We start from the raw sequence: 24,007 nt of genomic DNA on the forward strand, positions 1-24,007 counted from the left end.
GTGTAAGCTGCAGAGTCTGGCAGGATGGACATCAGTGTATTCTTTGGAGTCTCAAAAACCAAAGGTTTAACCTTACAGGGAATTGGGAAAGCAGAATTTCATATGACGGCCGGATATTTGTGTGGCTAATAAATTAAGGAAGTGGGTAAGAGTCTCTGGGGAACGATACCACTTCTCTATGTATATTGTTACAGGGGATAGCTCATAGTAGAGGAAGGACAGCTAACTGTGCACAATATAGAGACTACTATGAAGTCAAACTGAATGTCACACATACCCAGATCATGGTGAGTGGCAGAGATAGTGTTGTCATTTCAGACACTATTGTCAACTTTCAATGAGGGGTTCGTCAAAGAAGGTACAAAGCTTAAAAGAAAATCCACAGATCCCTGTATACAGGAGGCCACATCACCGAAGGGGAAGTTTGCTGTAATAATAGCATCACATCTCTTGCAGAGTGTGATTAAGAAACATGTGACTCAGAGTTTTGTAAGGTTGGCCAGTCTTCCAACGCTACTAATATCTCCCCCATTCATAACAGCCAGCTAACACTTGACATATCTCCCAGAAGATTGGTACTGAGTGACGGTAAACGGAAAGTGTTAGAAGGTGGCTGCTTATCAACCGTTGGGACCCGAAGGTTACACTGTAATGAGGGTGTTCACAAAGGGTTGGGGTGAACAGGACGTGGCTTGGGTGGTTGATGTCCTTGATGATCTATTTGGCCTTCCTGTGACATAGGATGCTGTAGGTCACGCAGTTTGCCCCCGGTGATGCGCTGGACAGACCGCACCACCCTTTGGAGAAACCAGTGGTTGAGGGCGGTGCAGTTGCCGTACCAGGCGGTGATACAGCCCATCAGGATGCTCTCAATTGTGCATCTGTAAAAGTTTGAGGTAGGGAGAACCTGAAAGATTCAGTCCTAGATCTATCAGTTTACCACAAAGGCAATAGAAGAAAGAGCAGGAGACAGATTCAATGCAATAGATATTCTCACAGCAGTCGCTGTAGGGACAGTGGCTGAAGGAGCGGTAGTAGTGCTGAAAGATGCTATAGTAACAGCATGGAATTGGACTATAGCGCAAATGAGGAGTATTTTGAAGTACGCAGTGTTAGTAGCAGTAGGGGTTACCCTTGGTAGCATTGTTGGGATATCATCTTCTGAGGGCAATGATGTTGAAACGTATAATACCAGTCAAAAGTTTGGACACACCTACCTCATTATTTTGTCTATTTTCTACATCGTAGAATATTAGTGAAGACATCAAAACTATGAAATAACACATATGTAGTAACCAACAAAATAAATGTTATATTTGAGATTCTTCAAAGTAGCCACCCTTTGCCTTGATGACACTCTTGGCATTCTCCCAACTAGCTTCATGAGGTAGTCATCTGGAATAAATTTCAATTAACAGTTGCCTTGTTAAAAGTTCATTTGTGGAATTTCTTTCCTTCTTAATGTGTTTGAGCCAATCAGTTGTGACAAGGTAGGGGTGGTATACAGAAAATGGCCCTATTTGGTAAAATACCAAGTCCATATTATGGTAAGAACAGATCATATTAGCAAAGAGAAACGACAGTCCATCATTATTAAGACATGAAGGTCAGTCAATCCCAGAAAATGTCAAGAACTGAAAGATTTCGCAAGGATCTGTACACAATTCTTGAAAGCTGAATATGTCCCAGTTCTTCCATGGCCTGCATACTCACCAGATCGACATCTATGACATCTGTAGTCACAGTCATTTGAAATCCTTAGACTTAGTTTGAGCCAATCAGTTGTGTTGTAACAAGGTAGGGGTAATATACAGAAGGTAGCCCTATTTGGTAAAAGACCAAGTCCATATGTCAAGAACAGCTCAAATAAGCAGAGAAATAACATTACATCATTACCTTCAAGAACTTTGAATGTTTCTTTAAGTCCAGTAGCAAAAACCATCAAGCGCTATGATGATACTGGCTGTCATAAGGACCTCCACAGGAAAGGAAGACCCAGAGTTACCTCTGCTGCAGAGGATATATTCATTAGTTACCAGCCTCAGAAATTGCAGCCCAAATAAATGCTTCAGAGATCAAGTAACAGACATCCACTGTTCAGAGGAGACTGTGAATCAGGCCTTCAGGGTCGAATTTCTGCAACAACAAAAACCACTACAAAAGGAAACCAATAAGATGAGACTTGCTTGGGCCAAGAAAGGATGATCTTCACATGTGGTTCCCACCTTGAAGCATGGAGGTGTGATGGTGTGGGGGTGCTTTGCTGGTAACACTGTTACTGATTTATTTAAAATTCAAGGCACACTTAACAGCATGGCTACCATACCATTCTGCAGCAATACGCCAATCGGGTGGCCAATGAGGAAGGAGGAGTTTGGGAGCGGAGTGAAAATGACATGGCATGGGAACACCTCTTGGAACCTGTTGCCGGACAGGGCAAAGACTTGGTGAAAGTGATCTTTTTAGGGCCTTCATTTTTGTGGAACCCAGCATAAAATTATTCCAAAGCCAGAGTCAGGCGAAGAGATAATGGGAATCATCAAACTTTGGTTTGTCTTTGCATATATAATTATGCATAGCTTAGCACATTATTAATACTTGTTATGTTGTATGTTTCTTTTTGCTTTTAAAGTCTTGTGCTATCACTCTCTTAGAAACCAGGAGGAAAGTTAAAACTTCAGCTGAAATGTCATTATCAGTTGTCCGAAGAAAAGGGGAAATAAGAGTGTACATAGTGTAAATATAGATCAGAGGCCATAAGTCTCAGTGGTGTAAATATATTAACTGAATGTTAATGTTTTATTTTTTTGTTCATCTTTTTGTTTATTTACAAATAATTTCAAAGTTTATGATGTTGAACAGTATGGGAATTACTATTCAAATAGGAGGAACTGTTGGGTTGTAATTTGAAATACTTGCTCCACCAGAAGTTAATGGTTATATGTAGGAGGAATGTATATGGTGAGGTTGGATAAGAGCCAGGGGAATGTTAATAAGTAAGGGAAAAGGCAATCACATGGTTGCGGTCACTGATGAGGGTGGATAAGTGTGGAATGGGGGCCGAGGTCAGATCAGGTAACATGAAGGGAGAAGGAACAGTTCATTCCTCACATCACTTAACTTCTTGACAAGCAACAAAGATGTAGTGTTTAGAGAAAAGGAAGAGACTGTAACAGGGGGTAAAAATACTGGTGCTTTGTCCTTTCAGATGTTTGACACATTGGGTGAATAAACTTGGTTTGAGCTTTGCTTAGTTGTCTTGTTAGTTTTAACTCTGATAATGCACGGTTAGGTTCTAATTAAACAGAGTAGTAATAAACCTGGGGCAGCAGATAGTCTAGCGGTTAGAGCAGTGGGCCAGTAACTGAAACATCGCTAGTTACAATCCCCGAGCCGACAAGGTGAAAAATCTGTTGACGTGCACCTTGAGCAAGGCACTTAACCTTAATTGCGGCATTGACATTGGCAGACCCTGGACGTGACCCCGCTCTTTTGCATTTACATTTAAGTCATTTAGCAGACGCTCTTATCCAGAGCGACTTACAAATTGGTGCATTCACCTTATGACATCCAGTGGGACAGTCACTTAACAATAGTGCATCTAAAACTTAGGGGGGGTGGGGTGAGAGGGATTACTTATCCTATCCTAGGTATTCCTTAAAGAGGTGGGGTTTCGCTCTCTGAGGGTGTCTCAGTTGGAGTGGGATATGCATTTTTAAAAATATATCAAATAAAACAAATGCATATACCAATCAATAAATATAAGGAAATATTTAAGCATTCACCTAATTATTATTCACTAAGAATTAAATGGGGAGGGACTTGTCCAATAAGAAACACTCCTTTTTGTTGACAAAAAAGTATTCCATTGCAAAATGTTTTGCTACGGTGTGCACTAATGAATATACCCAAGGTAAAGTGCTCTTACTACCTGCATGTTGTTTCTTCTTCCTGCCTACGGCGGCGCCAATGATATCCAGCAGCTTCTGGTCAGAAGCTCCAGAGCGCAGAACGTCTCTCAGGGACACCTCCGTATTCCCAAACAGACACACCTAGGGACGGGAAAGAGGGAGTCACTAACACACACATACACACACTGGGGACAGAACAAAGGACGAGTAACTAACACACAACTGATGCAAGTACATCAGGGATCAACTAGATTCAGCCGCGGGCCAATAACATAATACAAAAATCTATTTTTAAGACTGCAAATTGACCCTAAGAAGCCTTCAAAAGTTTGGGGTCAAAGAACAGTGCAAACTGGCTCTAACCAGAATAGAAAGAGTGGGAGACCCCAGTGCACTCCTAGTTTGTGAAACAGAGGCCTCACAAGTCCTCAACTGGCAGCTTCATGAAATAGTACCCACAAAACACCAGTCTCAAAGTCTAGAGTGACGAGGCGACTCCGGGATGCTGCTCTTCTAGGCAGAGTTCCACTGTCCAGTGTCTGTTCTTTTTAAAAATTTTGCCTATCTTAAGATTTTTCTTTACAACTCTGCCTAGAAGCTGCCAGTTGAGGACTTGTGAGGCATCGGTTTCTCAAACTGGACACTATGTACTTGTCCACCGGGGCCTCTCGCTCTTTCTATTCTGGTTAGAGCCAGTTTGCACTTTTCTGTGAAGGGAGTAGTACACAGCGTTGTACGAAATCTTCAGTTGCTTGCCAATTTCTCGCATGGAATAGCCTTAATTTCTCAGAACAAGAATAGACTGACGTGTTTCAGAAGAAAGTGTTTTGGCCACTTTGAGTCTGTAATCGAACCCACAAATGCTGATGCTCCAGATACTCAACTAGTCTAAAGAAGGCCAGTTTTATTGCTTCTTTAATCAGACCAACAATTTTCAGCTGTGCTAACATAACTTCAAGGGTTTTTTAATGATCAATTAGCCTTTTAAAATTATAAACTTGGATTAGCAAACAACGTGTCATTGGAACACAGGAGTGATGGTTGCTGATAATGGGTTTCTGTATGCCTATGTAGATATTCCATCAAGAATTTGCCGTTTCCAGCTACAATAGTAATTTACAACATTAACAATGTCTGCATTGTATTTCTGATCAATTTGCTGTTATTTTAATGGTCATAAAATGTGCTTTTCTTTCAAAAACTAGGACATTTCCAAGTGACCTCAAACCTTTGAATGGTAGTGTATACAAAAAAAAACAATTTGCTCAGAAAACTTGGGGTGACAAATAAAACCACACAGGCAAAATTCGGCCCAAGACTTGGGGAACCCTGATGTACGTAATCACACACGGGTGACTGTGTCTGTCTGCGTGTGTGTGCGATTATGTACGTACACAAACATCCACACACCTCCACAGTCACCCCTTCACCGTCTACATGCGCACATGGCTGTTCACCTTGAGGTTGCCGTCTGCCGTGATGCGTAGTCGGTTGCAGGAGCCACAGAATTGATCCGACATGGAGGTGATGAAGCCCACCTGGCCCTGAAAGCCTGGCACCTTAAATGTCTAAGGAGCAGAGAACAGATCGTAAGAACATGGTTAAAAGGTCATCTTAGTCCCAGCCTGCTTTCTGTCGAACTGTCTGGTTTTACAGCGCAAGTTGGTAGTGTGGTAACGCCCTCATCTACGTAACCCCATACATTCGATCCTCGTATGATCCTTAAGCATTCCTCATCGCTTTACTCTGTCTCCCTGCGCATCTGCGCCTATCCTTTGGATAATAAATAAAAATATGTAAGGACTATGAATTTCTGTTCTTTAAGTTTTTATATAGCACATTTGTTCAGGAAAGGATATGTGATTGTTATACTAAGGTCATTTGGAACAGACACTGACCACGTTTACATGCGCACCAATATCCCGTTATTATTCGGGATACTCGAGTATTCTGTTTTTAAGTTGACAAACATCATATCCCGTTTACAATAACCCAAATAAGCTTCTATCCAGGTTATAAACCCAGATAAGACGCCTGCGATATGCTTATCTTAGACGGGATACCCATTTACTGTTGTTTTTTTGCGGTCTGCGCAGGCTTAGTTTAGCATAGTATCATGGGTGTTGTGTGATTGTTTTATTCTAAGTTGTTAAACAAATTACTTAAAGTAGGATGTCTGCGCACATTCAATCCACCATAATAATTGCATAATTTATTTTGCCGAGACTCTATACCGGACTGTATCGGCTTAGTCTCCTTTGACCCCTAATTTAGATATGTTTATGGTCATAATTTCCGACATTTGGTAGACCATTTGCTCATCAACTTGTCTATAGTTAGATGCAGCTTCTGCCCTAAAAGACGAAATAAAGCAGTGCTCATCAGACTAATGTCTTAAATCAATAGAATGAATGTACATTTGTCAGTTCCAATTCAGCTACTCTCTCAGAGTGAGGACATTTAGGGATCAAAGAGAAAACGCAATGACTGCAAAACAGTGCAAAGATTGTCCCTGTGCAAAATGCCATAAATTTGACCTGATGAAACATGTTTCTGATAAGACTGCTTGCATGTAAGTGCAGCATAGCATGTCACACGCGATCCCCTAACCACGCATTCACATTTAAGAGATAACATGCTACTTCCTGTAGCCAACAGAGATGGCCGCCTCGCTTCACGTTCCTAGGAAACTATGCAGTATTTTGTTTTTTTACGTGTTATTTCTTACATTGGTACCCCAGGTAATCTTAGGTTTCATTAAATACAGTCGGGAAGGACTACTGAATATAAGAGCGACATCAACTCAACATCAGTACGACCAGGAATATGACTTTCCCAAAGCGGATCCTGTGTTCTGCCTTCCACCCAGGACAATGGAATGGATCCCAGCCTGCGACCCAAAATAATGACGTCGTAAAAGAGGGAAACGAAGCGGTCTTCTGGTCAGGCTCCGGAGACGGGCACATCGCGCACCACACGCCAATGTCCAATCTCTTAAAAACAAGGTTGATGAAATCCGAGCAAGGGTAGCATTCCAGAGGGACATCAGACTGTAACGTCCTTTGCTTCACGGAAAAATGGCTCACTCGATAGACGCTAACGGAATCGGTGCAGCCAGCTGGTTTATTCACGCATCGCGCCGACAGAAACAAACATCTTTCTGGTAAGAAGAGGGGCGGGGGAGTATGCATTATGATTAACAAGACCTGGTGTGATTACAACAACATACAGGAACTCAAGTCTTTCTGTTCACCTGATTTAGAATTCCTCAAAATCAAATATCGACCGCATTATCTACCAAAGGAATTCTCTTTGATTATAATCACAGCCGTATATATCCCCCCCCCCCAAGCAGACACATAGATGGCCCTGAACGAACTTTATTTGATTCTTTGCAAACTGGAAACCACATATCCTGAGGCTGCATTCATTGTAGCTGGGGATTTTAACAAGGCTAATCTGAAAACAAGACTCCATAAATTGTATCAGCATATCGATTGCGCAAACAGGGCTGGCAAAACCTTGGATCATTGCAATTCTAACTTCTGCGACGCATATAAGGCCCTCCCCCGCCTTCCTTTCGGAAAAGCTGACCACGACTCCATTTTGTTGCTCCCTGCCTACAGATAGCAACTAAAACAAGAAGCTCCCGCACTCAGGTCTGTTCTACGCTGGTCCAACCAATCTGATTGCACGCTTCAAGACTGCTTCGGTCACGTGGACTGGGATATGTTCCGCATTGCTTCCAACAACAACATTGACCAATACGCTGATTCGGTGAGCGAGTTCATTAGAAAGTGCATTGACAATGTCGTTCCCATAGCAACGATTAAAACATTGCCAAACCAGAAACCGTGGATTGATGCTTTTAACCAGGGAAAGGTGACCGGAAACATGACCGAATACAAACAGTGTAGCTATTCCCTCCGCAAGGCAATCAAACAAGCTAAGCGTCAGTATAGAGACAAAGTAGAGTCACAATTCAACGGCTCAGACACAAGAGGTATGTGGCAGGGTCTACAGTCAATCACGGATTACAAAAAGAAAACCAGCCCTGTCTCGGACCAGGATGTCTTGCTCCCAGGCAGACTAAATAACTTTTTTGCCCGCTTTGAGGACAATACAGTGCCACTGACACGGCCCGCAACCAAAACCTGAGGACTCTCCGTCACTACATCCGACGTGAGTAAAACATTTAAACGTGTTAACCGTCGCAAGGCTGCAGGCCCAGACAGCATCCCCAGCCGTGCCCTCAGAGCATGCGCAGACCAGCTGGCTGGTGTGTTTACGGACATATTCAATCAATCCTTATCCCATGCTTCAAGAGGGCCACCATTGTCCCTGTTCCCAAGAAAGATAAGGTAACTGAGATAAACGACTACCCCGTAGCACCCACTTCCGTCATCATGAGGTGCTTTGAGAGACTAGTCAAGGACCATATCACCTCCAGCCTACCTGACACCCTAGACCCACTCCAATTTGCTTACCACCCAAATAGGTCCACAGACGATGCAATCTGGACAAGAGGAATACCTATGTGAGAATGCTGTTCATCGACTACAGCTCAGCATTTAACACCATAGTACACTCCAAACTCGTCATCCTGACGGGCCGCGCCCAGGTGGTGAGGGTAGTTAACAACATCTCCACCCCGCTGATCCTCAACACTGTGGCCCCACAAGGGTGCGTTCTGAGCCCTCTCCTGTACTCCCTGTTCACCCACGACTATGTGGCCATGCACGCCTCCAACTCAATCATCAAGTTTGCGGACGACACTACAGTGGTAGGCTTGATTACCAACAACGATGAGACTGCCTACAGGGAGGAGGTGAGGGCCCTCGGAGTGTGGTGTCAGGAAAATAACCTCACACTCTACGTCAACAAAACAAAGGAGATGATTGTGGACTTCAGGAAACAGCAGAGGGAGCACCCCCCTATCCACATCGATGGGACAGTAGTGGAGAGGGTAGTAAGTTAAGTTCCTCGGCGTACACATCACGGACAAACTGAATTGGTCCACCCACACAGACAGCGTCGTGAAGAAGGCGCAGCAGAGCCTCTTCAACCTCAGGAGGCTGAAGAAATTAGTCTCGTCTCCAAAAGCACTCACAAACTTCTACAGATGCACAATCGAGAGCATCCTGTCAGGCTGGTACAACAACTGCTCCGCCCACAACCGTAAGGCTCTCCAGAGGGTAGTGAGGTCTGCACAACGCATCACCGGGGGCAAATGACCTGCCCTCCAGATCACCTACACCACCCGATGTCACAGGAAAGCCATAAAGATCAAGGACAACAACCACCCAAGCCACTGCCTATTCACCCCGCTATCATCCAGAAGGCGAAGTCAGTACAGGTGCATTAAAGCAGGGACAGAGAGACTGAAAAACAGCTTCTATCTCAAGGAAAGCAATACAAGCGTTTGTGTAAGTTTATCAATCGCTCGACAAAACAATAAGTACACTCAGCATCAGGTATTTATGTTCCATATGTTATGTTCCATAAAGATATTTTTATATCCAAATACCTCAGTTTGGTGCGTTATGCCCTGGAATTCATCGTAAAGAGCAGTCATGACAACGCAGACAAAAATTCCAAATTATATCCATAATGTCCACAGAAACATGTCAGATGTTTTTTTATAATCAATCCTCAGGGTGTTTTTCAAATATCTATTCGATAATATATCAACCGGGACAGTTAGCTTTTCACTAGGACTGGGAGTAACAATGGCCGCCTTTCTCTTTTGCGCACAATTCACTCTGAGCCCCCACCTATCCACTTAAACCATGTGGTCGTTCACGCTCATTCTTCAAAATAAAAGCCTGAAACTATGTCTGAAGACTGTTGACACCTTGAGGAAACGATAGGAAATGTAATCTGGTTGATATCCCTTTATATGGAGCAATGGGAGGCTATGGAACATGGAGGTTTTCAAAATAGAAGCCACTTCCTGGTTTGATGTTTCTCAGGGTTTCACCTGCAATATCAATTCTGTTATACTCACAGACAATATTTTGACAGTTTTGGAAACTTTAGAGTGTTTTCTACCCTAAGCGGTCAATTATATGCATATTCTAGCATCTGGTCCTGAGGAATAGGCTGTTTACTTTGGGAACGTTATTTTTCCAAACATAAAAATACGGCCCCCTAGCTTCAAGAGGTTAAACAGCTACCATTAACATTGAGTGGCTGCTGCCAACACACTGACTCAACTCCAGCCACTTTAATAATGGGAATTGATGTAAAAATATATCACTAGCCACTTAATATAATGTTTACATACCATACATTACTCATCTCATATGTATATGTATATACTGTACTCTATCATCTACTGCATCTTTTTGTAATACATGCATCACTAGCCACTTTAAACTATGCCACTTTGTTTACATACCCTACATTACTCATCTCATATGTATATACTATACTCGACACCATCTACTGCATCTTGCCTATGCCATTCTGTACCATCACTCATTCATATATCTTTATGTACATATTCTTTATCCCTTTACACTTGTGTGTATAAGGTAGGAGTTTTGGAATTGTTAGGTTAGATTACTCGTTGGTTATTAATGCATTGTCGGGAACTAGAAGCACAAGCTAGAAGCTAGAAGCTACACTCGCATTAACATCTGCTAACCATGTGTATGTGACAAATACATTTGATTTGATTTCTCCACTGATCTTTCCTAGACAAAATTATAATTTTACAGTAATTTTTATTAAATTCATATTTTAGTTCATTAATATTCAAGTTAATATTCTATTAATCTACATCTCAGTCGGTGTCTAGATTTTTAGCTTTTATTCCATTTAACCCAGATTAACCTAAATTAGGAATATTCTGTTTATTCATGAGTAGATGGATACTTGTGAGCGGGATATCAAAGGTGCATGTAAACAGCTCTTCCCAAATAAGACCTTAACCCGGGATATGAACTACACTGCTCAAAAAAATAAAGGGAACACTTATAAACAACACAATGTAACTCCAAGTCAATCACACTTCTGTGAAATCAAACTGTCCCCTTAAGAAGCAACACTGATTGACAATACATTTCACATGCTGTTGTGCAAATGGAATAGACAACAGGTGGAAATTATAGGCAATTAGCAAGACACCCCCAATCAAATCAAATCAAATTTATTTATATAGCCCTTCGTACATCAGCTGATATCTCAAAGTGCTGTACAGAAACCCAGCCTAAAACCCCAAACAGCAAACAATGCAGGTGTAAAAGCACGGTGGCTAGGAAAAACTCCCTAGAAAGGCCAATAAAGGAGAGGTTCTGCAGGTGGTGACCACAGACCACTTCTCAGTTCCTATGCTTCCTGGCTGATGTTTTGGTCACTTTTGAATGCTGGCGGTGCTTTCACTCTAGTGGTAGCATGAGATGGACTCAGGTAGTGCAGCTCATCCAGCATGGCACATCAATGCGAGCTGTGGCAAGAAGGTTGGCTGTGTCTGTCAGCGTAGTGTCCAGAGCATGGAGGCGCTACCAGGAGACAGGCCAGTACATCAGGAGACATGGAGGAGGCCGTAGGAGGGCAACAACCCAGCAGCAGGACCGCTACCTCTGCCTTTGTGCAAGGAGGAGCAGGAGGAGCACTGCAGAATGACCTCCAGCAGGCCACAAATGTGCATGTGTCTGCTCAAACGGTCAGAAACAGACTCCATGAGGGTGGTCTGAGGGCCCGACGTCCACAGGTGGGGGTTGTGCTTGCAGCCCAACACCGTGCAGGACATTTGGCATTTGCCAGAGAACACTAAGATTGGCAAATTCGCCACTGGCGCCCTGTGTGGGGCGGCATTTCTTCGGGGGGCCGCACAGCCCTCCATGTGATCGCCAGTGGTAGCCTGACTGCCATTAGGTACCGAGATGAGATCCTCAGACCCCTTGTGAGACCATATGCTAGTGCGGTTGGCCCTGGGTTCCTCCTAATGCAAGACCATGCAAGACCTCATGTGGCTGGAGTGTGTCAGCAGTTCCTGCAAGAGGAAGGCATTGATGCTATGGACTGGCCCGCCCGTTCCCCAGACCTGAATCCAATTGAGCACATCTGGGACATCATGTCTCGCTCCATCCACCAACGCCACATTGCACCACAGACTGTCAGGAGTTGGCGGATGTTTTAATCCAGGTCTGGGAGGAGATCCCTCAGGAGACCATCCACCACCTCATCAGGAGCATGTCCAGGCGTTGTAGGGAGGTCATACAGGCACGTGGAGGCCTCACACACTACTGAGCCTCATTTTGACTTGTTTTAAGGGCATTACATCAAAGTTGGATCAGCCTATAGTGTGGTTTTCCACTTTAATTTTGAGTGTGACTCCAAATCCAGACCTCCATGGGTTGATACATTTGATTTCCATTAATCATTTGTGTGAAGTTGTTGTCAGCACATTCAACTATGTAAAGAAAAAAGTATTTAGTAAAGAATATTTCATTCATTCAGATCTAGGATGTGTTATTTTAGTGTTCCCTTTCTTTTTTTGAGCAGTGTATTATCCGGGAATACTGTTCGCATGTACATGAGATCATTAGCCTGAGTGCCAGTCTGTTTGGCTTGACAATGAGCAATGAAGTGTACAAACAGATCTGGGACCAAGATAATTACAAAAGGGACCAGCTTTGCTTTCAGGCATCACTGTATCTTGACATTTTCATTAGCATCTGATTTAGCTTGCACAACCATGTGACTTACCATCAACTAAACTATTAATAAATGCACCCAGCACACACTGTGGGAAGCACTGCATCTCTGATGTAGCAGAAATAGATAACGTGTCATCATAATTTGTTCCTGGGCGTACCCGGCACATTGAATATTTAATTTAGCCAAGTCGCAGGTGCGAGATGAGGCAGATTAATAATTTTGAGATTATCTTTTGGAATTTGAGTGGGCTGGGGGGGGGGGGGGGAGAGGAACCTTGGCTGTGTCCGTCTTTCCGAGTGGAAGCTGTTCCAAACTGGGCCACTGCTGTCTAATGCGGTCCAGCATCTCCTGGTAGCTCACCATCTTCTTGAAGTTCCATTTGTTACCTGCAGGAGGCAGCAGAGGTCAACAGAATGGAGTGGATGACAGACCATGATTAAAATCTTATTTATTTTCTCTCAAAATACTTTGTGCGCTTGATTGTGCTTCCCGGCACACCAGGGGGGGCTGGGTTTTTCACATTTTGGACAGTTCTATTGGTTCAACGAGGCCGAGCAAGCTAAATCAAGCATACCTAAAGAAAACCAAATCTATTTGCACCCAAGTCTAGTTGAGGATAAACTTGTATAGTACGTGTCATGAGACTCTCACTCTTCATTAAACACTGTTGGTTACCATGCGTTTCTGAACAGTGATGATATATCTATTGAAGACCAAATTCAAGCCTCTTAAGCTCTGTTTGGATGACAGTTCATTTTCTTGCCTTCCTTGAAGTAATCGCTGATTAGCGACACAGTGAAATGCTTGCAATCAAATCATAATTTTACATTAAAAAAATGAAGGGCTTTTTTAAAAAGTATCTAAAAGGGAAAGTGAGGGTTTAAATGCTAACCTCTGTCACCGTGTCTAATCTATTTTTAAAACAAGAGCGAGGAGGTTAGCTAACACAAACTGGTGCTATCACTTTATCTTCAGTATTTCTAAAAACTGAATTGTAAACTCATTAGTTACCCTATTCGTAAGGAACATTACTCATAATAGTTTGATTTGAAAGAGTGAGACTGCATTGAACCCATACAAACATAAGCCTATGTAAAACGAGGTCTACAATTTGAATATAAGGGTCTTATTATTTAAAAAATTACAGCAATTTAAAATCCATCATGATGGGAATATTAGTAAAGTATTAGTCTATTTAAGGGAATTGAAAATACTGAGACGATGACTGTTCTCCGTCTACAAAAAAAAACTAACTGAAGGAGGCTGGACTATGCAGTAAAATGGCAACATTGGCAGTGTGCATTTTTTGTATTTTGACACTTTAAAATCAGACAGTAATCAAAGAGGGAGACGGGCAAGTGGTAGAAACAGCGGGGAGGTTGGAAACTCCGGTCTCCAGTCACGTCAGAGAAGGACTCTGACGTGACAGGGAATGTTACCACTCAACCACAGCTCTGCAGTGGTGGCAATGGTCTTTAAGAAAGGTCTACTCACCGTCAAAGGGCATGTACTCAATGAAGCGTACTTCCAGAGGCTTCTTCTCTGTCAGGGCCACAAAGTCCAGAAGCTCGTCCTCGTTGAGGCCCCGCATGACAACACAGTTGACCTGTAGAGAGCAGTGTGCAGCAGTGAGCAACATTAACAATTTAGCAGACACTTATCCAGAGTGAGAGTTAGTGCATTCAACTTAAGATAGATAGGTGACAACTGTAAAGGACATCACGCTGCTAGCGTAGCGAGTACAGCTTCCTTCCGATTCGGTCCATACCTGGCGCGAACTCGGGACCTCTGTCTTGCTAACACACGTTACCGCCCTCCTGAAGCGTCCTACTAGTCGGCGCCATGTGAAAAGCTAGCTAGTGGGGACAATATAGGCTGAGGAGTAAGTTTCATGCATCCCCATGTGCTACACAACCACATATCACAGTAATAGTAAGTACAACAAAGTAGTTATCAGCAAAGTCAGTGCTAGTAGCTACAAACCTTCCACCAGAGAGCTGCCAAAACTGGACGAATCTGTCTGTTTTGACTGACTGCAGTACCAACACAAACCATGCATTAAAACACTATGGAGGGAAAGCTTTCCATAGGGAAAGAGTATCAACACTCTCAAACCAACCATCTGATGCATTCAAACATGTAAGAGTGAAAACATGCACACACACTGAACCTAACATCGTGACAAGTAAGGCTTCCAACCTACAGATAGCTTCTTTGGAAGAACCAGCAAATGAACAAAGTTGAGTAGGACTCTGATCTTTTACCTTGACAGGGTTATAGCCCATCTCAAGGGCTTTGTCAATACCTTCCATGACCTTGTGGAACCCTAGGAAAGAGAGGAAGGCAACAATGAAAACAGAGCAGTAGACATAGGCTACTAGGCTTATGTAATACATTTTATTCTAAACACCTTCCAAATGGCCAAGGACACAATAATTAGACGACACATTGTGTCACCCATTGTGCCTTGTAAGTCCCTTAAAGCTGAAATGGGTTCATCCCCCCCCACGTTCTCCCTTTCCAACGCCAGAATGTGAAGTCACACGAGGAATCGTCCCAGACAAAGCTTAACCATCCAGTCTCAAGGCATGAGACCAACTGCAAGTTCAAATCAAATTGTATTAGTCACATGCGCCGAACACAACAGGACCTTAGTGAAATGCTTACTTACGAGCCCCTAACCAACAACGCGGTTTTAAAAATATATGGATAAGAATAAGAGATAAAAGTAACAAGTAATTAAAGAGCAGCAGTAAAGTAAAAAAATAGCGAGACTTAAATACAATGGTGGTACCGATACAGAGTCAATGTGCGGGAGCACAGGTTAGTTGAGGTAGTATGTAGGTAGAGTTTTTAAAGTGACTATGCTTAGATAATAACAGAGAGTAGCTGTAGTGTAAAGGGGGGGGGGGGCAATACAAATAGTCTGGGTAGCCATTTGATTAGATGTTCAGGAGTCTTATGGCTTGGGGGTAGAAGCTGTTTAGAAGCCTCTTGGACTTAGACTCCTGTAGAAGCCTCTTGGCACTCCTGTACCACTTGCCATGCAGTAGCAGAGAGAACATTCTATGACTAGGATGGCTGGAGTCTGACATATTTTAGGGCCCTCCTCTGACACCGCCTGGTATAGAAGTTCTGGTTGGCAGGAAGCTTAACCCCAGTGATGTACTGGGCCGTTCGCATTACCCTCTGTAGTGCCTTGCGGACGGAGGCCGAGCAGGGATGCTCTCGATGGTGCAGCTGTAAAAGCTTTTGAGGATCTGAGGACCCATACCAAATATTTTCAGTCTCCTGAGGGGAGAGCCCTCTTCACAACTCTTCACAACTGTCTTGGTGTGTTTGGACCATGTTAGTTCGTTGGTGATATGGACACCAAGGAACTTGAAGCTCTCAACCTGCTCCACAGCAGCCCTGTCGATGACAATGGGTGTGTACTCGGTTCTCTTTTTGCTGTAGTCCACAATCATCTCCTTTGTCTTGATCACGTTGAGAGGTTGTTGTCCTGGCACTACACGGCCAGCGCTCTGACCGTCTCCCTATAGGCTGTCTCATTGTTGTCTGTGATCAGGCCTACCACTGTTGTGTCATTGGTAAACGTAATGGTGTTGAAGTCGTGCCTGGCCGTGCAGTCATGAGTGAACAGGGAGTACAGGAGGGGACTGAGCATGCACCCATGAGTGGCACCTGTGTTGTGGATCAGCGTGGCGGCTGTGTTGTTACCTATCCTTACCACATAGATTAGTGATGAGCTTTGAGGGCACTATGGTGTTGAACGCTGAGCTGTAGTCTATGAATAGCATTCTCACATAGAAGTTCCTTATATCCAAGTGGGACAGGGCAGTGTGGAGTGCATTAGAGATTGCATCATCTGTGGATCTGTTGGGGCGGTATGCAAATTGGAGTGGGTCTAGGGTTTCTGGGATAATGGTGTTGATGTGAGCCATGACCAGCCTTTCAAAGCACTTCAAGGCTACAGACGTGAGCGCTACAGGTCGTAGTCATTTAAGCAGGTTATGTTTGTGTTCTTGGGCACAGGCACTGTGCTTAAAACATGTTGGTATTACAGACTTGGACAGGGAGAGGTTGAAAATGTCAGTGAAGACACTTGCCAGTTGGTCAGCGCATGCTCGCAGTGCAAGTCCTGGTAATCCGTCTGGCCCTGCAGCCTTGTGAATGTTGACGTGATTAAAGGTCTCACATCGGCTGCGGAGAGCGTGATCGCCCAGTCTTCCGGAACAGCTGGTGCTCTCATGCATGTTTCAGGGTTATTTTCCTCAGAGAGCATAGAAGTAGTTTAGCTCGTTTGGTAGGCTTGTGTCATTTCAGTTGAAACGTACACTACCAAGGCCAGCGCTACCGGAGATATCAATGTCTCTTCCTGTGTTTTGATTCAGACAATCCCACAGAGGAAAGGTGAAGGGTAGGTTGTTTCCATTCCATTGATTCTAATTGGAAGGGCAATCGCTTCTACCTGATAGCGCCATGTTACAGTTTAATGGGTGTTCAACAGGCTGATTCAAGTGAAATGGCTAATTTGGCCCAGACCTTTATTTTAGATAAGTTGTTTTCAAATGGTATTTTGAAAAGGCACTGACTATTGGAGGTAGGGCTTTTACACTTTTGAAACAGGAAGCTAATCAATATCAATGGAAATGATTTGCAAATCAAGTTGCTGCTGTACACTGATGGGGGCATTACCATATTTGAGTGTCATGTAGGAAAATCTTACAGGTCAATACAATTCTGTCAAGAACATTTCCATTATATGGTTTAAAAATGTATCAGGTTGAAAAAATGAAAGTGCTGTGATCATGAGTAATTTGAAGATGTTAAATCATTCATGTATCACATTATGTACCGCAGGGTCAGACAAATGTTTTATGCATGTTAGCTTTTAGTTTAGTTTCCTCATTACATGAGGTGAATAGGGCTCAACCGTTGAGTTTTCAAAATGTGCACGGAAAATGTCAGGCTTTTTTGTTGTGCACTTCCCTATTTTATCTTATCAATAAACCCTAAATTGTCCATGGTGAATGTGTTGTGTCCCTCACCATACTTTACTAATATACTGTAAGTATGTGTAGCCCTAACAGAAATTCCAGAAAACTTAAATGAAAGCCAGCACACAACAGTAAAGTAACTTCATCCCTACTTGATTAGTTTTTTATACGGTTGTCAATACAACATACATTTACCTCATTTGGAGACAGAGATATACAGGAAGAACAGCTTTCCCACATCTTCTATATCCCTCTGACCAACGAAACCAGTCAGCCCAACAGTGAAAGACCAGTGTACTGTAAGAGGTTTGGCTCTGACTTTCATTTTCCTGTGTGCTGCTGCTCTCATTCCTCAGCCGGTCTACTCCATCTGTCCCTGCCTCGCAGGAACCTGCCTCCCTGAGCTCTGCCTCCCTGAGCTCTGCCCCTCCGTCAATCCTAACATTGGCTCCAGTCGCTGAAATAGGTGCCGAGCATACATTGGCTCCTTCCACAACAATGTTAGTTTTGGCACAAAATGGCTACCAGGCGACATATTGTAGGTTATGGGGAAGGTGGGTTACCTTTCCGCCGGACGATGAACTCAAACTTAGCCGGCACCAGGGTGTCCAGGCTGATGTTGAGCAGGTCCAGACCAGCCTCCTTCAGTTTAGGCAGCAGCCTCACCAGGTTCATACCGTTGGTGGTCACAGCAATGGTCTTCAGGCCCTCCAACTTCCTCAGCTCCGCTGGACAGACAGATGGACGAACAGACAGATGATAAACTGAAGCTGTGATACAGCACAGTGACAAATGGCATACAATTCCTGGTTGAATTGAACACTGTTGACTACAAAGTAAGTGGGTGTGACTGGCTAAGCATGCATATCACAAGATGGGGTTTGGGGATCATTTGCAAGATCATCAACCACAAAGCCCCACTTCACACACCCACGGAGACTTCAGACACTCTAGTGTAAAGTTTCTTGGATCAGCTTCCCTTCCCCCAATTCTAACCATAAACAGGAGTGGGGAAATGCAAAACTGACCCCAGATTAGCATCTAGGAGCATCCTGCCTTCCTGTTAAGGCAAGGGCTGATTTCAAGGTTTTACTGCTAACCTACAAAGCCTCACATGGGCTTGCTCTTACCTAACTTTCTGATTTGGTCCTGCCGTACAAACCTGCACGTACACTGGCTTACTGGTGCTCTTTCATGCCATCCCTAGGAGGGGTGCGTCACTTGAGTGGGTTGAGTCACTGACGTGATCTTCCTTTCTGGGTTGGGGCCCCCCCCTTGGGTTGTGTCGTGGCAGAGATATTTGTGGGCTATTCTCGGCCTCGTCTCAGGATGGTAAGTTGGTGGTTGAGGATATCCCGCTAGTGGTGTGGGGGCTGTGCTTTGAGAAAGTGGGTGGGGTTATATCCTTCCTGTTTGGCCCTGTCCGGGGGTATCATCGGATCGGGCCACAATGTCTCCTGACCCTCCCTTTCTCACAGCCTCCAGTATTTATGCTGCAGTAGTTTGTGCCGGGGGGCTAGGGTCAGTTTGTTATATCTGGAGTACTTCTCCTGTCTTATCCGGTGTCCTGTGTGAATTTAAGTATGCTCTCTCTAATTCTCTCTTTCTCTCAGAGGACCTGAGCCCTAGGACCATCCGGCATGATGACTCCTTGCTGTCCCCAGTCCACCTGGCCGTGCTGCTGCTCCAGTTTCAACTGTCCTGCCTGCGGCTATGGAATCCTTACCTGTTCACCGGACGTGCTACCTGTCTTAGACCTGCTGTTTTCAACTCTCTAGAAACAGCAGGAGCGGTAGAGATACTCTTAATGATCGGCTATGAAAAGCCAACTGACATTTACTCCTGAGATGCTGACTTGCTGCACCCTCGACAACTACTGTGATTATTATTATTTGACATGCTGGTCATTTATGAACATTTGAACATCTTGGCCACGTTCTGTTATAATCTCCACCCGGCACAACCAGAAGAGGACTGGCCACCCCTCATAGCCTGGTTTCTTCCTAGGTTTTGGCCTTTCTAGGGAGTTTTTCCTAGCCACCGTGCTTCTACACCTGCATTGCTTGCTGTTTGGGGTTTTAGGCTGGGTTTCTGTATAGCACTTTGAGATATCAGCTGATGTACGAAGGGCTATATAAATACATTTGATTTGATTTAGGAGCAACGTCCCTCAACACTACCTTAGACACCCTGGGATGACCTTTTACCTCAAAAGAAAAGTGCCAGTAGACATGTCTGCTGATGTCACGGTGCCAATCGGAAAAGGTCACGCATTTGATCAGCACATGACCACTGGTGAGCTGTGCCCACATGGACTCCATCCCTACCAGAACATCCAGTTTAGACACGCTCAATTTGCTTTTTCGCCATGATGTGGTTTGTCTTCTGTTGTGCAATTTCCCCTTTAGGCCTTTCCCTTGATGACATCACATCTTGCAGATGCACTGTCCTAACCCCACAAACCTCATGGAAAATAAATGGATTCCAATTGCCTACCGTTATGACATCTACTGAAAAGCACCTCTAACAACTTGAACTCAAAATGACCAACCATTATTGTGTAAATCCTGTATCAATGAATGTGTATCTTGGATGATGAGTCTTCCCAATGTGAGCACTTCAATAGAGTTATGATTGGTCGGTAACAGCAATGGTAGGCCATCATATCACAAGATACAACACACAGTCATGGCATAGTATATCCATTCCCCTTACATGATTCATTAAGTTTAAAGCACGCGGAGAGCGAGACAGTCATGAGCCTTGTCTCTCAAACACTTACAAGCCTCTCTCGCCAGCAAGGGGAGTTAACTTATGAATCATATATAACTGAAGATTATACAAAATCTTAGATCACTCCACAGACCAATGTCACTACATTCACTTTAAGTCACAATCATAGCTATTGGTTCTTGCCATTTAGTAGGAACAAACAGAAAAATGATACAGAAACTGATAAAACTACAAGAGAAAAACAGAGGTTTATAATTGTAGCAGGCTTGGTTTATCTGACATGTATACTGAACAAAAATATAAAACGCAACATGTAGTGTCATGACCTGAACTAAAAGGTCCCAGAAACGTTCCAATGAGCCAAGGGAAATGAGTCTCAGGTTCTCTTTTAGTAAACATTGAAAATGGCCCACAGACCAGCACACCATACAAGGGTTAAATCAAATAAAGCGACCCTTGAATAATTAGCGTAAACAATAAACCGTTCCAAATTGTAAATTGCATTTACGAATGAATGCGACTGGTATTAGTCTTTCCTGTAAAAGAAAACTACTTTACAGACTCTCCGTTTTGCTTATAAATGTATTTGGTGTTGTTTACATTGTTCCAAACTATTAGAGAAATTATACTGTAACCTAACAGCAGCTGATTAGCACACATAATATGCATACAATGCTTGCTCCTTACTTCATTTTTTTCAATACTAAGTTCAAATCCCCGAGCTGACAAGGTAAAAATCTGTCGTTCTGCCCCTGAACAGGCAGTTAACCCACTGTTCCTCGGCCGTCATTGAAAATAAGAATTTGTTCTTAACTGACTTGCCTGGTTAAATAAGGGTAAAAGAAAAAGAATAAACATCTTGTTTTCGAGATGATAGTTTCCTGATTCGACAATATTAATGACCTAAGGCTCGTATTTCTGTGTGTTATGTTATAACTAAGTCTATGATTTGATAGAGCAGTCTGACTGAGCGATGGTAGGAACCAGCAGGCTCGTAAGCATTCATTCAAACAGCACTTTCGTGCGTTTTGCCAGCAGCTCTTCCCTGTGCTTCAAGAACAGCCCTGTATATAACTTCAAGCCCATCAACTCCCGAGATTAGGCTGGTGTAACCGATGTGAAATGGCTAGCCAGTTAGCGGGGTACGCGCTAATAGCGTTTCAAAGATCACTCGCTCTGAGACTTGGAGTAGTTATTCCCCTTGCTCTGCATGGGTAACGCTGCTTCGAGGGTGGCTGTTGTCGATGTGTTCCTGGTTTGAGGCCAGGTAGTGGCGAGGAGAGGGATGGAAGCTATACTGTTACAATGGCAATACTAAAGTGCATATAAGAACATCCAATAGTCAAAAGCATATGATATGCAAATGGTATAGAGAGAAATAGTCCTATTATTCCTGTAATAACTACACCTGCGATGCAGTGCCTTAGACCGCTGTGCCACTCAGGAGGCCGTCAACACTTTTTATGCAGCACTATTACAAAACGTGCTTCTAATTCCACACGCACTGCAGCTGCAATGAATGAGTAGTGCATCGATAGCCCTGATTTTCTTCTTTTTAACGTCTAGTCTATTTTTTCACATAAAATGATTATTTAACTTTCTCTGGTCACAGGAACAACATGAATTGTTGCGTTTCAAACGGTGCGACTCAAGTTTCACCATCAGGTGGAAGACTGTGTCCCCTCTCTCTGGTCAGCCTCGCCGGAAAGGAAGGAGCGAGCAAGGACACAGATAGCAGCATAGGGTCTACCACTCTCCCCTCCTACACAGACCAATTCCATGCTCAAAATGACTGGGAACTCTGACATCTCCGACTTCGTTTCGATCAAGGGAAAAAAACAAGATCCGACTGGGAAAATTATTATTTGAACAGTCATCCAACTCAGACCATTTTCATACCTTAAGTTCACAGATGTCATAATTTCACCTGGTTCTTTCCAACTTCCCAGTTGTCTTGAAAGCCCCATGAGCATCAGATGCAGGTTCCTACCATAAGTCCAGTAAAACAAAAAAGTGAATTATTTGGAAACTATTTCAATTGATGCTCAGCTGTGCCTAGCAAGTGGTACACCATCTGATCTATTTCATAATGAAAGAGCTAGTTTAATATAGTCTGAGAAGAACAATATCAGCAGGCATGGACTTGCAAAAGTATTCATCCCCTTTGCATTTTTCCTATTTTGTTGCATGTCATGTACTGGAAATACACAAAATAGTCCAAATTGGTGGTGAAAAAAATGACTTTCCAAAAGATTGAAAAAATAAACAAAACTGAAATGTATTCACCCCTTTTGCTATGAAGCCCCTAAATAAGATCTGGTGCAACCAATTACCTTCAGAAGTCACATAATCAGTTAAATAAAGTCCACCTGTGTGCAATCTAAGTGTCACATGATCTTAGTACATATACACACACCTGTTCTGAAAGGCCCCAGAGTCTACAACACCACTAAGCAAGGGGTACCACCGAGCAAGTGGCACCATGAAGACCAAGGAGCTCTCCAAACAGGTCAGGGACAAAGTACAGATCGGGGTTGGGTTATAAAAAAATATCCAAAACTTTGAACATCCCACTGAGCACCATTAACCTCTTCAGTCGACCCTCTACTTTTTCTAACATTCTGTTAAAAATCGCGCAACATTTCAGCGCCCTGCTACTCATGCCAGGAATATAGTATATGCATATGATTAGTATGTGTGGATAGAAAACACTCAGACGTTTATAAAACTGGTTAAATCACGGCTGTGACTTTAACAGAACGTGCGTTTCATTGAAAAGTGCAGGAAAATCTGATCACTGAAAGTAGAAAGATATATCCATCCGCCGCTTCAACCCATTGTTATGGGTGAAAGACATTAAATAGGGCTGAGGTTGCAGTACCTACAGCTTCCACACGATGTCAACAGTCTTGTCATTTGCCAATTGTTTGTTTCTTGGTCAAACGAACAAGAGACTTTTTCTTCAGGTCTCCGACCGGATATTTTGGTTGAGAAATACACGGACAGTATTTCAAGACGGACCCCTATAAAAAACACTTCGTCTCGTGATTAATTTGATCGCTTATTAACGTTTACTAATACCTAAAGTTGCATTACAAAAGTATTGCGAAGTGTTTTGTGAAAGTTTATCATCGACTTTTTGAATTTTAAAAAATGACGTTACGTTATGAAACGCAATTTTTTTCCGTTTATCACACAGTCTTCATAGATGGATATCTAGGCTATATATGGACCGATTTAATCGAAAAAAGACCCAATAGTGATTATGGGACATCTAGGAGTGCCAACAAAGAAGATGGTCAAAGGTAATGAATGTTTTATATTTTATTTGTGCGGTTTGTGTAGCGCCGACTATGCTAATTATTTTGTTTACGTCCCCTGCGGGTCTTTTGGGGTGTTACATGCTATCAGATAATAGCTTCTCATGCTTTCGCCGAAAACCATTTTAAAAATCTGACTTGTTGCCTGGATTCACAACGAGTGTAGCTTTAATTCAATACCCTGCATGTGTATTTTAATGAACGTTTGAGTTTTAACTAATACTATTAGCATTTAGCGTAGAGCATTTGCATTTCCAGAGCTCTAGATGGGACGCCTGCATGCCAGGTAGGAGCAAGAGGTTAAACCCATTATGAAAAGAATGTGGCACCACAACAAACCTGCCAAGAGAGGGCTGCCCACCAAAACTCACAGACC

At 43.2% G+C, this 24,007-nt stretch overlaps 1 protein-coding gene across 3 annotated transcripts in view; it reads right to left on the bottom strand.

The window, feature by feature from the left end:
• The window catches only part of mocs1 (molybdenum cofactor synthesis 1), a 50,585-nt gene that overhangs the window by 8,450 nt on the left and 18,128 nt on the right, over positions 1-24,007 (bottom strand). For 2 of the 3 annotated variants that reach the window (XM_046349917.1, XM_046349919.1), the window contains exons 4-9: positions 18,142-18,306; positions 14,843-14,904; positions 14,073-14,184; positions 12,852-12,964; positions 5,369-5,479; positions 3,932-4,052 (exon numbers count right to left, since the gene is read on the bottom strand). In XM_046349917.1, coding sequence (XP_046205873.1) covers positions 3,932-4,052; positions 5,369-5,479; positions 12,852-12,964; positions 14,073-14,184; positions 14,843-14,904; positions 18,142-18,306 — 684 coding nt within the window. The remainder of the gene's footprint in view (positions 1-3,931; positions 4,053-5,368; positions 5,480-12,851; positions 12,965-14,072; positions 14,185-14,842; positions 14,905-18,141; positions 18,307-24,007) is intronic. The other variant, XM_046349918.1, reaches the window with a different exon arrangement.

This window comes from Oncorhynchus gorbuscha, linkage group LG05 (genome assembly GCF_021184085.1).
Source record: "Oncorhynchus gorbuscha isolate QuinsamMale2020 ecotype Even-year linkage group LG05, OgorEven_v1.0, whole genome shotgun sequence".
In the NCBI taxonomy this organism is placed as follows: domain Eukaryota; kingdom Metazoa; phylum Chordata; class Actinopteri; order Salmoniformes; family Salmonidae; genus Oncorhynchus; species Oncorhynchus gorbuscha.